Source organism: Prunus persica, chromosome G3 (assembly GCF_000346465.2).
Source record: "Prunus persica cultivar Lovell chromosome G3, Prunus_persica_NCBIv2, whole genome shotgun sequence".
Classification (NCBI taxonomy): Eukaryota; Viridiplantae; Streptophyta; class Magnoliopsida; order Rosales; family Rosaceae; genus Prunus; species Prunus persica.
Window position 1 is genome coordinate 20,057,328 of NC_034011.1, and position 15,345 is coordinate 20,072,672.

General features: G+C 37.1%; 2 protein-coding genes across 3 annotated transcripts; one reads left to right on the forward strand and one right to left on the reverse strand.

Annotated features, from left to right (window-relative positions):
- LOC18783794 (protein FAR-RED ELONGATED HYPOCOTYL 3) lies at positions 344-6,830 on the reverse strand. Of its 2 annotated transcripts, none has more exons than XM_020559441.1 (10): positions 6,397-6,830; positions 4,162-4,312; positions 1,808-4,024; positions 1,670-1,726; positions 1,393-1,461; positions 1,235-1,303; positions 1,074-1,142; positions 932-982; positions 786-843; positions 344-666 (listed from the first exon to the last, which is right to left on the reverse strand). In XM_020559441.1, exons 2-9 carry the CDS (start codon positions 4,162-4,164, stop codon positions 787-789), a joined length of 2,592 nt encoding a protein of 863 aa, XP_020415030.1. In that variant the 5' UTR covers positions 4,165-4,312; positions 6,397-6,830; the 3' UTR covers positions 344-666; position 786. The 2 variants fall into 2 exon arrangements, with proteins under 2 accessions (XP_020415030.1, XP_007214930.2); XM_007214868.2 differs by having other exon boundaries at positions 746-843; positions 6,397-6,829.
- LOC18783842 (probable protein S-acyltransferase 19) lies at positions 8,966-14,547 on the forward strand. Its single transcript, XM_007214778.2, has 9 exons — positions 8,966-9,477; positions 10,019-10,132; positions 10,391-10,792; positions 11,142-11,210; positions 11,312-11,383; positions 11,468-11,596; positions 11,702-11,782; positions 11,907-12,116; positions 13,015-14,547. The coding sequence occupies exons 1-9, from the start codon at positions 9,433-9,435 to the stop codon at positions 14,065-14,067; spliced, it is 2,175 nt and encodes a 724-aa protein (XP_007214840.1). The 5' UTR covers positions 8,966-9,432; the 3' UTR covers positions 14,068-14,547.

Consider the following 15,345-nt stretch of genomic DNA (forward strand, 5'->3'; position numbering starts at 1 on the left):
TGCAAAGTTCTGGATTCGAGCCCTAGCATTCATGTAGTGTGTATGAGTTTAGTATACTATCACCCCTCTCAATAAGAAAGGTCTCTCTCAACGTGAGACGCATAAGATATTATATTACACTGCAAACTGAAGTTTACGCTGATCAACATTTGCAAACTGAAGTTTACGCTGATCAACATTTGCAAACTGAAGTTTAAGCTGATCAACATTTGCCAAGTCATCAATTATATATTAAGCAACTCCAAAGACTCGGATACTTTCATACTTTTACTGCAAAAATTAAATTGACACCCACGCACTGCAATTCTCTCAAAATAAAAATTAAACATTAAAAAGAAAACAAAACAAAAGGAAATTGCATTTGGCAATTTGGCAATCAGTCAATGGAATTTGACTAGTAATAAGTTATTCTGATTTCAACTGACCCTATTGACTGAGGCTAAGCAATCAGAGGGTACAATAATACAACATCCTTTACAAAATATATGAACCCTGATCAAATTTTCTTCCTACTTCCAATAAGATCGCATAGGAAATAATTAACAACAGCCTACTCTATCATGTCTTATTGTACAGGTACCAAAAGAGGAGGTTGCCCACAAGGCATGATACATTTCTTCCTTTTTCTTTTTACATGAGAGATTATCTTCAAAACATCTCCTTCACCTACAGAATAAAATTCGAATCAGTTTTTACCGTGTTTCAAGTAAAACTTTAGCAAACAGCAAAAAAGTTCAATAAATACCCATTTCAAATGCAAGCTGCCAACACTGAGAAACGTGTTCCTTAAGCATGTCTTGATGCATCATCATGCAATGGAGCAGTTCTTACATTCGGGTCATCCTGGCATGAGGAAAAACTATTGTAAGATAAATTAAAGTCAAATACATGATTTAGGAAAGCCATTAGGGCCCAGGTCTAGCAAACTAACCCGCATGCCATAAGTGAAACCACCTGCTGTTCGGAAAAAATCCATCTGTCCCTGCAAGCACAACGCCGCAAATTATAAAATGAAACCATTTGAACATCGTCAGAGGCTAAATGTATTCGTTATCATAATAAGTTTGCTGTACCAGCCCATGCATGCTTTGCTGAGCACTGTAATAACCATCATGGCTTGGGGCTATAGAGTTCAGTTGTCCCTACATGTATGAAACCCACGTCACAAAGTTATATTCATTTACATTGCAGTATCACTAGTCTTTTTATACTCATTTAAAAAATTAAGACTTACAAGCCCCTGAATGGTCTGTTGATTCCCATAGTAATTATCCCGTGTAGGTGCCATTAAGTTCAATTGAACCTGACAAAAAGGAGGCACAGATCGAAAATAAGAAGAAGAAAAAAATCAAAAACTGCTCATTGCATTAATACATAAAGACATGGTCATACCATTCCTTGCACACTCTGTTGTGCACCATAATAGCCATCGAGAGTTACTGCTCTTGGGTTCAATTTGTCCTACAAAATATTACCATAGTCAAATCAATTGTAAAAAATTTGTATTTTCAAATCACAGAACACAATATCGTTTCATAATATTGTGTAGCCATCATAACATTGTTTCAAAACACAATATGCGTACAGATTATGATACCAATTTGACGCAAATAATCTAAAACAAATATTTGTTTTCATAAAAGCTAAAAACTCATAGAACAAGACAAACCATTTGTTGCAAGCTATCTTGTGCCCCAACAGTCATAACATCCGGCTCAGAGTTCACCTGCAATTTGATTAGAAGGTCACCTTTAACAAATATAATTATAACAAGAATATCATAATTAAGCCACTACCAACAACAAACCTTTCTTTTCTTGGTTGGATTCTTTTTTTTATTTGTCTTGCCCATACTTCTATTTTGACTATCGTCTTCAATACAAAGCAGACCATGAGTGACTGATGATGTGCCAGCTTCTATCAGACTCTTACTAGAATTATTTACACTCACACAATTTCCAAAAGCTTCTTCTAGTGCACGGCATGCAACACTGTAACTCTCCTGAGATAGAGATCCTTCCTCGATCACTTTCATAGCCCGTTGATATAAATCATTAAATTTTTGCACCCTGGATAGTCCATGGTCAGATTCTTCTCCCACCAAATGCCTGCTCTTTACATCTTTTGTCCAACGTTTTAATATATATTGAGCTGGGATTGCGGAAAGGCCACAAATTTGGAGAACAATCAGTGCATGTCTACAAAGATAACCTTTGTATTCAAATAAGCAGCATAAACAAGAAACTTCTGTCTTCATTTCATTCCATGTTACAATGAAATCTTGATTCTTTTCAAAATCTTGCACTCTGAAAGTAATGGTCGTCTCATCTTGCCTTTCCCTTTTTGGGTGGCAGGCAACTGCACCTAAAACCTCAACTTGAAATTTCTTGAATACTGCATGTGTGTACACTCCTGAGACACTCTTCTCCAAAGGTGAAGGAGATCTCAATGTTGGCTGTTTGTTCCATGTATCAGAATCTGCTTTGGCTTCTTCTTCATACCTATCTTGTAGAATTGCTTCATACTGTTTCAGGAACTCTTGTACAGTGGTCTTCTTATGCACATACTTATCGAAAAAGGAGTTAACACTCTCGGATCGCTGAACCGCAGACATCCCAGCCAAACAAACATCCCTCATGTATGTTGGCACCCACTGTTTTCGGTCTTCATACAATGACTGAGTCCATTCATCATCTTTGAGTTCAAATTTTTCAAGAATTTTCCACCATCTTTTTTCAAACTCTTCATTTGTTGATGACCTGTGGATGCACTTTTCAAATTTCGCCATAAAATTTTCATGCCGTTTAATTACATGGCCAAGATTTTCAGAAACCTTCCCCAAAATATGCCACAAACAAAAACAATGATAAGCATTTGGAAACACCTCTGAGATAACTGATTTTATCGATTTGTCATGGTCAGTGATTATTACTTTTGGAGCTTGTCCACCCATAGCTTTCAGCCACGTCTGCATTAGCCAAGAAAATGTTGTTGTACTTTCATCTGATACCAAAGCACATCCAAGCAGCACGAACTGATAGTGCTGATTCACTCCAACAAATAAAACAAGAGGCATTTTATATTTGTTCCTAATGTAGGTGGTATCAAAAGACACCACATCACTGAAATTGATGTAGTCATGCCTACTTTTTGCATCAACCCAAAACAAACTTTTCAGACGTTGATCATCTCCCAGATCTATTGCATAGAAAAAGTTGGAATTCATATTCTGCATCTGTGTGAAAAAATCAAGCAAAATCTTCAAATCTCCTGCCTCTAATGCCAAATTCCGACCTTTATCAAATGGATTTTTGGGATCATTTTTTAGGCCAACCACATTTTTGTATTCAGCAAATTGTCTAGCCATTGCAGCATACATCTTTCTTGTTTGTTCACTGACTGCTTGGGCTGGTAAAAGCTCGTGGTTATGCTCCTTCACAAAATTATGTATAACCCATTTACCATCTGGTCTTCTCTTCACATGCATCGAAGCTTTGCAATCTGTCTTTGAGCATGATCGCCGACCAGTCGCATTTTCCGGGTCTTGCTTGTTCTGTCTGGCACGTGGTCTATTATACGACTTGTCATACTCACGCTTGGTCCCATATCTGGAACAAGCAAATTTTGCATCAATAAATTCTCTCGATGTCTTTGAACGGCGGCTATTTTGGATTGCAGTGTTGAACCCCATAGACCGAGCATACTCCTGATAGAAAGAGTATGCTTCCCCATGCGATGCAAATTCCATACCAAAAAGCGGCTCAAGATTTGTATCCTCTTTAAAGACAACCATATCTGCTGTTGGAGAATTCAAATCCCCGCCATCTTCAGCATGTACCTCATCTCTTACATCCACAATGTTTCCATTCTCAATATCTCCATTCTGCAATTTTTCTTCATGATCTAACATGTTATCAATTCCATGTGGTTCTTCATCTTCTTTGTCATGTTCACCAGAAGGTAGCCGTAGATCTATGTCCATAGTGAGATTATTTAATTTCAACTGGTTATTATCGGAGAATATCTGAAAGAAAGAAAGGACAACAGTTGCCAGTAAATCAGAAAATGAAAAGAACAAAAACTACAAACTCTGAGGATGATAATGCCAATAACAATAAAACATCGAGATTCCTAACTAAAGCAAGAAAAAGAGTTACAAACCATTTTGGACTTTTACAGTACAATGTAACTAACAGATCCAACTAGATTGTCTAGCCTTGTCCATGTCAAAAAGATGATGACATCCTCTTCTTCCAACATAAGGGACCAGGATTGCCTCCCATTGTATTTAAATGATAATATAACGCTTTGGCTGGAGACATAAAAGAAGAAAGGAGAATGTTCCTCCTTAATTAGAAAGATAAATAAATACAGAGCAAAAACATTAATCCTACATGACTGAAAACTTTCATAGAAATAGCTAAGTGAACCACTGTCACGTGTTGAAATTGTGATAGTTTAAGAGGTTTAGGTGATTATCAAAGATAGAACAAATTGTGTTGGGGGATGTTTTTCACAACCACCAAAAGAACTATTACTTGATATTCAGAACTATGTATTCACGTAGTCAGTTATGGGTGTGAGAATTTTCTGTTCAACACAGGCATTCCACGTATTTGGAGTGTCCAGCAGCCATATCCTTGTTAATATCATGTCACATTGCCACAAGTATTCAGGACCACCAAAGAAAAGTGTTTATGACTACTATACCAGAACAGGGAGGTAAGGCACTTTCTTGGAGGCATAGGGTGTTGTCCTGAACACATCTGAATACCTTTCAGGGAACAAAACTTGAAAACCCTTTTAACATTCTTAAAAGAATTTCAGAGTACTCTTTCACCGTTTTAGCTAAATATGAGAGTGTTTTAGTACTAGAACACATTTCATTCAATTCTGAAAAGCCCCTCAGGCCTTTTCTTATAAATGATATGGAGAATGCAAAATTATGCACAGCACAGCACATTCGCATTCTATAGCCAATTTAACAAAACCCGAAGATATTAAACAATGAGAACAAGAGACACTCTGAGTTCATTCATTCATTCAACATTTTTTGTTATTGAACATCTGCACTAAAAAATTGCCATAGATGCAAAATCTTGACTACAAATGCATCTTGAGTTCTTTACCTTTTTTGTTTTTCCTTTTATTGAATTTTCCATCAAAAGTAAACTAATGAATGAAAGTCAGTCTTTTAGTAAGCGTATATAAACAGCTGTTTAGTGTATAAGCAATTCTTTAGTGGCCACACCGAAAGTTACGTACGGTAAATTGGAGAATAAAGGAAAAACATAAAAGCCAGTCAAAAATTGCAGTAAGATGTACAACTTTTCCTTTTGAACCTATTAATAAATTTTAACATATCAGATACATACTAATAAGATATATGATAATTATCTATCTATAAGTTATCATCGAGGAAACCATAAACATGTATATCAACATCAAAAAGTGGCTAACATGACATTGCAGAAAGCATCTTAATCCAATACCAAAATATTGAAAAACCAGTCTAAAGGTCAAAAAACACTACAATGTCCAAATAACAGCAATAGAGTATTTATTTCTACCACAAATGAGGTCTTGTTTAGGAAAGGAACAAAGAAAAAAAAAAAAAAAAAACTACATTTGGCAGCAGGATTAGGGTGGTTTGTCTACGTTGAAGGGCAACACCACACACACACAGAGATGGAACCACCTAGAGAGGGAGAAAGTACAAAGCCAAACCAGACAATACAAATCAAAACCCAATCCAACTCACACGTCCCACATCCTGTTTCATCATACAATTTCTAATCCTAAGGAACTTGCAATTACATTCCTAAAGTATAGACTACCATGTCATAGGCTGCATACAGAAAGAACTGGACAATCATACTTTATATGCTAAGAAACACTCCACAAGCTCCAAAATGTGCAAAACTGCAAGTCCACTTGGAAGACTAACTGGACTACTAAGCCTGTTTAATAAATAAGGTATTCCCAAGTAATGAAATTCGAGCTCAGCTGAATTTACCATGTTGGAAAATTACTCTGAAAAATGAAATTAGACAGCCAACTTCTGCATACAATTTGTAGTAAAACATAACAACAAGGCTCAACGCATACTCTATAGTGATTTATAGTCACTCCCCATTTTCAAATCCATTTCATTATTTTGTGTCAAATGCAAGAAATCAAATCACCCACATGAAAAGACATACTTTTTACACAAAACAAAAATAAAAATACAATCTTTACAATCCATACAAATCCCAAAAAGCACAGCAATACATTCAACAACAGAAAAACTAAAAAGAAATTTTAAAACAATGAATTGGTTTTCATGGAGAGAGAGAGAGAGAGAGAGAGAGAGAGAAAGAGGGAGGGATATATAGAGAGAGAAGACAGGTCTACCTCTCTCTCTGTGTATTACATATGGACGAAGGAGGTGGAGAAGGAGAGAGCTTCGATCTGAGACTGGGGAAGATGATCGCGCACGCGAGGGGGTTGAGCGAGTGGCCAATACGAAGGTCCTTTAATTTTGCCCCCAATTTGTTTCTGTTTAGGGTTTCAAAAACGCTCGATCAATCTGACTCTCACCTTTTCTCACTCGCTGCCTCTTTTTCCCCTTTTATTGATTTATTTCTTTTATTTTTGGTCTAAATTTTTCCTATTTTATTTTATTTTAATTTATTTCCCAAACCTCGCTGCCGCACGCGTCGTGCGTGCCAGCCCGGCTGTTGCTGTAACCACAGAGATGTGGTCCCGCCTTTTTGCAAACGTTATTAGCTGAGTGCGCGTGGCACGCGTGGCTGCCTGCTCAACAAATCGCACGTTAGCTGCCTTCTCTCTCTCTCTCTGTTCACATATCTACGTATCAAATTTATTTTTGTTTTGCTCCAAAGAAAATTTTTGTTTTGTTGATTTATTTGCTAAATCAAATAAATGAGTCGTCCGAATTCAAGGTTTTTTAAAAAAAAATTGGTATGACTGTCAGACGTTATGATTGCAAATTTGCGATATGAAAATAAAGAGGGAGATTTCTCACACACGCACTACTAAAGTATACTTAATTTTAAGAAGTCAAACAATGCTCATACTAGCATACTTGGTAATTTCGCGTACAAACATTTCAAGAGAGTACTTTCAATTTTTACACACATTTAAAAAAATTAAATGTATCATACAAGTACAAATTGTAACACCTTACATTACATCACATTATTTTCCTTTACTTAAAATATTACATAATGTCACATTACTTTCGGTTTTCCAATTTCCTCAAATTAAGAAACGATCCCTAACTCTATATTTTCACTCAGAAATACAGAGATTCCTATCTCCTTTCATCTTGTGAACCATGTACATGGGACTCGAGCATATTTCTTGCCATTTCCATGATTGTTGGATTTCTTTCTTTTTGAGCCACAACATTTTTTTTCGTTCAGGTGTGTATATGGTGATGTCAATGAATGCCTGCAAAGCCCATTCTCTAGACCTATTCTCTCAAATTCCATTGTGACTGATATATGCCTTTGAACTTTCCTAACCACAAGTCTTCTCTTTGACTTAATACATTGGGAAAACCCAACACTTTCTTCTTTTGGATCCCCAAGTCTCTCAAGTTAAACCAGAAGCACTCATCAAACTCCCTTTGTTTACAGGACACAAAAATGATGTGAAAAGCTCATGCATGTAGCTTTCAGTTTTTCCAAATAGAGGACGTCAAATTCTTTCAAAATATGTTCAGAAAAGGAAGCATCTTGCCATGCGATATATAACCGCACCTATAAAATTCTATGAACATTGTGACATGCAAACGCGTATAATTTTCGTACCTATACAAAAGGCCCTCAGCTCTGATAACTATCTATCTTATTTGCTAGCTTCTCCACCAAAGCAGTTGCCCGCGCATTTGCATTGAATTCTAAAGCTGGAAGATGATGAAGAAGATATGTTTCGAGCATAGAATTTTCCTTGAAACTTGTGTAGAAGTTTGTAAGCTTCAGTGGAGGGGAGAGGATAGGAGAGGAGAGACAGGGAGACAAGTTGGTTTTTATTTTTTGGGTTTGGGATGTATAGGGTTTAAGGGTCTTTGCTTTATGGATTTTGGAAAAAAAGAGAGAGAGGAGAGATTGTAGAGTTGTAATCCAAGGCAATCACTCTGTATCTCAAACGACTCAATATTTTTTAGGGGAAGCAATGATTTTAGGATCTTTCTTGATGCATGGTTAATTTGTATAGGAAAATTACTTTGCATATTATTGAATCTGTAATCTATACCATAGTCTCTCAATTTGTATATCACGTTTATATTTAGTTTTTTTTTAATCAACTGACATGGAGGATTTGGATTCAAGAATATGTTCTTGATTTTGATAGTCTCACATTATCTTGGCAAGAGAGATCATTGCCACTTGTTTCTTTCCATAACTATACATTCCAATTTCACATTTGTGTTACTTATTTATTAACAAGAAAGGTATCATGTTAACACGATCTAGCCTAGTGAAAAATAGCTTTGACTTACAGATCAGTAGTCTCAGGTTTAAACATTCATGATACGATGATAGTGTGTGTATGAAAACATTTCTTCAGACTATCGATTATCTTTATAAAAAAAAAGAATAAAAAATATTTTTGGTCACTGGAGTTAGGGTGGAGAAACATAGAAGGTGCCATTATCACCTAAGGCTGATCAAAGAAGTTCCTGATAATCAAATAAATATTTTATTGAAGCTTTATTAAAGGGATCAAAAGATGATTAAAAAAAACAAATAATTAGCCAAAAAAATGTCAAGGAACTATTAAAAAACATGAAATAAGAGTAAAGTTGAGGAGAGAGACAAGAGAAAGAGATGAGAGAGAATAATATTTTAGTGGGATCCACACAAAAACGCCAACATTAATAACGCACCAACGCCCCTTTTTTTCTACCAAAAGCAAACCTAATACATTACACGTCCGCTGTGTACATTACATCTTCACATACTGGTGAGTCTTGAGTCTGTCAACGGCCCAAAAGTTAACGCCTTTTGTTTTTGTTTTTGGCTTCTTCAGCCGAAGGCCAGCAAATTCTACTCTTTGTTCTCACTTCTTTCTCTTTGACCCATTGCCCAACTCCATTCCATTTCACAACTGGGTTTTCCTTTTCCTTTTCCTTTTCCTTTTCTGTTTGTCAGTTTCAACATTTTATTCTTTTGTTTTTTGTTAATATTTGTATTATCTGTGAGTGGTGGCAAATTGAGAGCAACAGGTACCGTTAAAGTAAACTCTTACTTTCTTTTTGGGGTTCCTCAAAATCCATTTTTATTTTTGGCTTTTGGGTTACAGAGAGGGAACACTCTTCTCTGAAAAGCTCTCTCCTTTTCTTGTATTTCTAGTCTTCTTCCAGTCTCTAGTTTGGGAGTGCTAGGGTTTTTGGTTTGCTTTGGTCTGAATTGGGAAGTTATGGTGAGAAAACATGGATGGCAACTACCTGCTCACACCTTCCAGGTACTTACATGTCTTCTCTAGTCCAGACTTGTATCTCATCTCTTCATATCAATGTCTGTTTACGTTTTTGTGTTAGAATATTGATTAGGGTCTGCTTAAACCTCTTAGTTGCTGATGTGGGTTTCTCTCAGAAGGGCTAATTGTAGTCTGATCCCTGTTCTGAGTGTGGGGTTTCGTTAGTGAATGCGTGTAAAAGGACAAATCTTTATGGCCATCATTATTTCTCCAACTGTTAGTTAGGTCCTTGAGGTGTGCTTTTACCTTTTTTTAGGAGGAGTTTTGGGATGGGATTATGCAGTATTGGCTTCCCAACTAAGAGAAAAAAGTAGGAAAAGCTCGAATGCTTGAGTTTATGCTTGTTTAGGCTGTTTAAACTTGAACCTAGCAAGGCAGCATTTGTTCATTTTCCTTTTGCCTATATATCTACCCATTTTCTGGACACCGGATTATCTCTTTCTTGTTAATTTATTGTGATTTAAAAATATAAAAAAAATTATTTGTTAATCGAGTTATCACCTAAACTGTGTTTTTTACTTGGCAGGTTGTCGCTATTACCGTATTCTGCTTGTTAGTGGTTGCGTTCTATGCTTTCTTTGCGCCTTTCCTTGGAGGCCGTATCTGGGAATATGTTTTGATTGGAAGTTACTCTCCAGTGGTATGTGAAATGATTTAATTTAAGGTTTTCATATAGGTCCAAATTTGATTTATATTTTTTTCGAAGATAAAAAATTTAATGGGGCCAAACTAGACTAGATTTTCTAGAGTTCAAAATTGATTCTCTATGCCAGTCACTTCTTATAATGCTTTAGCCTTTAGCACAATTCATCAGAACCATAACTAATTTCATTTCTTCTAGATAGATTTAGCTTTTTATGTCTGATGGTATTCCCATAATCTTGTCATGGCATTTCAGGCACTGCTTGTCTTCATTCTTTACGTTCGATGCACTGCAATAAATCCCGCAGATCCTGGCATTATGTCCAAGTTTGACAATGGAGCAACAAATAGTATCAATCCAAATCATAGGTTATCAGCAAAAGACTTGCCTAGAAAATTTGATGAAGCCACCACTGGGCATTCTTCTCCATCATCAGTTTCCAGAAGTTCTTTAGCAGGAGCTAACTCTAGTAGGAAAGGCTCAGTAGGAGAACTAGGGGGTGTAAATATTGTAGCAGAACCCACAACCAGGAAATGTTGCATAGGTGGAATCTTCTGTGCATTGTTTGTACACGAAGACTGTCGCAAACAACAGGAAGGTGCAGCTGAGAGTCAAGGTGGTGAAGATGCTTTGTTCTGCACATTGTGCAATGCTGAGGTATTGCATTATGACAAGCATACTATCATAATTTATCAGTTTAAACATTCATCACTTCTAGTCATTTTAGTTTCTCATGTGCTTCTTTATCAAGCTAAATGCTCCTAGTATTTTGTATTGTAAGTTGTGAAGCTGGTTCATTTCCCAGGAAGAAGCTATAGAAATGCTTTAAGTTATGATCTCAGTATACTTTCTCTCAATAGATTCTTGGCAGTTGAGTTGGTTACATTATTTGGTGTAAAATGAATCATATGATCTATAGAAGTTACCATACTCTGATAATAGCTTGAGCAATTAGGGTTTATAAAATCTTGTTTCTTTACTACAATTAATAGTTTTCATCCTGCAGGTCCGCAAGTTCAGCAAGCACTGTAGAAGTTGTGATAAGTGTGTGGATGGCTTTGATCACCACTGTCGGGTATTTTTCATGTTGTTTGATGTATTGTGCAACTTGTTTTGGGTTGACTAATCTTAATATTCTCTCTACAAAAGTAACCTCAATATATTACATGGCTGCAGTGGCTTAACAATTGCGTGGGACACAAAAATTATGTGACTTTTATCTGTTTGATGGCCACCAGTCTTGTTTGGGTAGGTATTGCAGTCTGATAATTATCATGTGCAGTAATAATCTTTGGTACTAAAGATGCTCGCTCTCTGCCCATTTTGGTTCAGCTTGTCATTGAAGCTGGAGTTGGTATTGCTGTCCTTGTGCGTTGCTTTGTTAATAAGAGAAGCATGGAGGCAGAAATTATTGATAGACTTGGAAATGGTTTCACTCGTCCCCCGTTTGCAACAGTTGTGGTACATCTTATTCTTTAAATGCTCTAAACTAAAGTTAGCATCCTAATCTTTTGCCGGTATAAATAGAAAAAATTCTGTGCTAACTTTGGGTCTCACTTTGTGTAGACTGTATGTACAGCAGTTTCTGTGCTGGCATGTGTTCCGCTTTGTGAACTATTCTTCTTCCACATGATACTAATTAGGAAGGTCAGTGCCTTTGGTTATTGAACTCATTTCCATGATGCTAAGTGTAGTAAAGGAGCTTAAGGAAGAGCTTTTATTATATTTCAAGTGATATAATCTTATTTTCTGAATTTTAAATTTGAATTAGGGTATTACAACCTATGAATATGTTGTGGCAATGCGAGTCATGAGTGAGGAACGTGGACAATATGTAGATGAGGCTTTCAATAATTTTGCGAACTCTTTTCGGAACTCCCCAACAGGATCTGCTACAACTGGCTTGAGTGGTGGGAGTTCTTTAGGTCTGCAATACAAGGGTGCATGGTGTACCCCTCCAAGAGTATTTGTGGATTATCAGGTACTTTAGTATTCACTTTATATCTTAATTTACTCTTAGTGAAAGGCATTGACAGTGGTTCAAATCAAACTAACTTTAGGCTTCAAATACCTATCTTTGACCGGTGGTTTAATATGTTTTTAGAACTAGATATTGACAAGATGATTAATTGTACTGTTCTTGGGTGGAACAGTTTGGTCCCAGTTGATATTTTACAACTTATGGAACAGAGAATAAGTGAAACTAACAAGATGTAATCAGCAAATCCATATCTAATTATGTGGGGGCTGAAACTTGGTATCTTTTTTTTTCTTTTCTTCCTACTGTTTTTTTTTTTTTTTGGGTCAATTTCTTCCCACTGTTTCTCTAATGGTCAGGCCCATGATGCTACCATGTGGTCTGAGGTTTGAAACCCCCAAAAGGTACCTACCTAGCTATTTGCTAGTCTTTCCTGCCTCCCAAAGATTGTAGGTTTCGGCTGGGGGCCCCAGTTTCAGAGCTGTGTCTGCAAAGCGGATTGGTGGATTTCTGGGTATAATGGCCTTTTTTTGAACTTATGCAAGTGTAGTTAAAAGAACTACATTGTTGTTTAATCCTTCGTCTTTTCTTCATGTTCATATTTCAATCTGCTCAAGTATGAGGAGTTATTATCTGGATGCTGTATATTTGAGTTTTTTTGCTTGATCCAAATGATGGCTTAAATAGTACAATTCTTCCCATTTTCTTGCCCTTCAAATCTTCTTCCTTTCTCAATTTTTTTTCTTTCCTCCATTAGTGGCTTTTAAGAATGGGTACAGGAATTGCCAGCGTGGACCCACAACTAGTTTCCTGTCTTCTGTTTGACATTTATATCTTTTTTTTCCTGTGGGAGAAGAAAACTTTGTATATTTTACACCTGACACAAGCTTTGCTTCATTAGGATGAAGTTGTACCACATTTGGAGCCTGGAATGGTCCCATCAACTATTGATCCGGATGCAACTGGAATTACAGAAAGAGAGCAGAAAGGTCCTAAAAGGCCTGTTCGCATTAGTGCTTGGCAGCTTGCAAAGTTGGATTCCAGTGAGGCCATGAGAGCAGCAGCCAAAGCCAGGGCATCATCCTCTGTACTACGACCACTTGATAAACCTGACCTTGAACTTAGCTCAAGTGGCAATATGAGTGTGAGAAGTAGTGTAAGCACTGACACAGGGGCAAATAAAGAGATTAAGAACGAGTTGAGGTTGTCAAGAAATTCCTTTGCTCCAAGTCAAGGTAGCCGAGATGAGTATGAAACTGGAACTCAAAGCATAAGTAGCTTCAGTAGTCCAAGCCATGTTCATGAAGCGGTCACACTTAGCCCTCTACCACAGGGAGGTCTGGGACGTTTTAGTGCAGCCGCTTCAGTCCCCAGCTTAGTTCCTGACCGTCCATTAACTTCCAAAGCAACATTGCCTAATGTCAGCTTGGGATTTGATGAAAAGATTATGTCGAGGGGAGGTACTACTGATCCTTTGCTGCTGTCAGCTCCAGCTTCTTCTCTTTTCAGAGATGTCAGAAGGACATCCGTTGTTTGGGACCAAGAAGCAGGGAGGTATGTCTCAGTTCCTGTATCAGCTTCTGAAGCTCGAAACAGGTTATCCACACAAACAGGTTTTCCAAATCCTAATGCAGAAACAAGCAGTTATAGTAGAAGGCCAGTTATTCCGCCACAGGAACCTTCATCTTCTGCAGTGAAGACTCCAGTGCAACAAACAGAAAAACTGATGTACACAGGGGATTCTATATTCTTTGGCGGCCCGCTGTTGAGTGCACCAGTTAGGGAAAATTTGAAAAATGAAAGGGATTTGGGTTCAAGAGAGGGCCAAGAGAGGGTGGGACTGAACTTGCCTAGGGAGTCTAGATTCAGACGAGATTCTGCCTCGAACCAGCTTCCTGTGTTTGTCCCAGGGGGTTTTGAGAACAACCCTTCTTTTGGTTCTGGTTTGAAGTAGTGTTACATTTATGGGCTGAAAGTTCTGACAAATGCATGTAAATTTCATCCTCCTCTTGCCAGGATTGTGTATTGGAGGAATATGCAAGTCTGAAACCAATGATGGGAGCTAAGCTTGATCCCTTCGACCTGACTGCTTGAAATTGTTACAAACAGAGTTCTCTTACAGGGTTGGAGCAGTTTCTTTGATGAAATTCCGATTTAACGCACCGGCATTAGCTGAGGTTTGTAAATGAGGCGATCTTAAGAAGTGTTTCTTGCGCTTTCTTGACATTGTAGCCAAAGGATTTGTCTAACAGAGCTCCATTTATACTCCGAATATTTTTTTTATTAGCAAGGTATCTTCCCACTATTGAGCTGGAACATGTAAATCTATCTTTTTAGATTTATCCCATTTTTACTTCCTCATCCTCATTTGCTATCGAACTTTGTTGATGTTATCAAATCTCCAAATCCCATTGTTTTGGTTGCTTTGCTTTTAGTTGTCTTTCATTGCATTGTCGTCAAACTTCCAAGCCTGTCTCAGCCCACCAACGTTTACATCAGCGTCCTTTCATGATTTCTTAACCAAACATAATGAATTATAAAAGCACAACATTAAATAAATGATCAATAATTTGGAGGAATCACCACTGGCTTAGAGTAACCCAGCTCCTAAAAATGATTTACAAGAGGTTTTAACGGTCCACACCGATTGTAGACCCGATGACATACAAAAAGTTGCGTTGCGAGATTACCGATCTGAATCAAATGGGAAATATATGCTAATAATGCGTCAAGAAGATTCTTAGACGATATTTGTCTCCATTGGATTGGGTGTGTGTAGGAGGTGAGTCACAGTTGTGCGGGACCTATTGTATTGGTGGGCTCTCCCTAGCATGACCCTTTATTATGACCTGTCAAACTTGCAGTAGCTTAGCATTTCGCAAGTGATGTCCTTATCATTTTCCACGTAAAAAAAAAAAAAAAAAAAAAGTACCACAAAAATATACAGTTTTGCAATTGCCAAGTTGCCCTAGGACAATCTGCATTTCTTTTTTCCACTGATTCAACTAATTTGCCACTAATTCAAGAGCAGTTCAACTTAAAAACAACCTTATTCCAAAACTGTTTGAATATATTCAGATGAAAAAATCATACAGCATGATACCATGAATATGACGATGTTCTCGTTCAATTATACGCTGTGATATTTTGTATTTATCATTACGGCAAGTTTAGATATATAATAATTTCGATACCAAACCTTTCTGTATCAAAACCTGATTTACTATTTTTT

Excerpts from the sequence above, each read along its gene's own strand:
- LOC18783842 (XM_007214778.2), top strand. The coding sequence starts at position 9,433 with ATGGTGAGAAAACATGGATGGCAACTACCTGCTCACACCTTCCAG. Across the intron at positions 11,211-11,311 it reads GCTTTGATCACCACTGTCGG|TGGCTTAACAATTGCGTGGG; the intron begins GTATTTTTCATG and ends ACATGGCTGCAG. Across the intron at positions 12,117-13,014 it reads GAGTATTTGTGGATTATCAG|GATGAAGTTGTACCACATTT; the intron begins GTACTTTAGTAT and ends TTGCTTCATTAG.
- LOC18783794 (XM_020559441.1), bottom strand. Across the intron at positions 1,304-1,392 it reads AACAGAGTGTGCAAGGAATG|GTTCAATTGAACTTAATGGC; the intron begins GTATGACCATGT and ends CCTTTTTGTCAG. Across the intron at positions 1,143-1,234 it reads AACAGACCATTCAGGGGCTT|GGACAACTGAACTCTATAGC; the intron begins GTAAGTCTTAAT and ends TCATACATGTAG.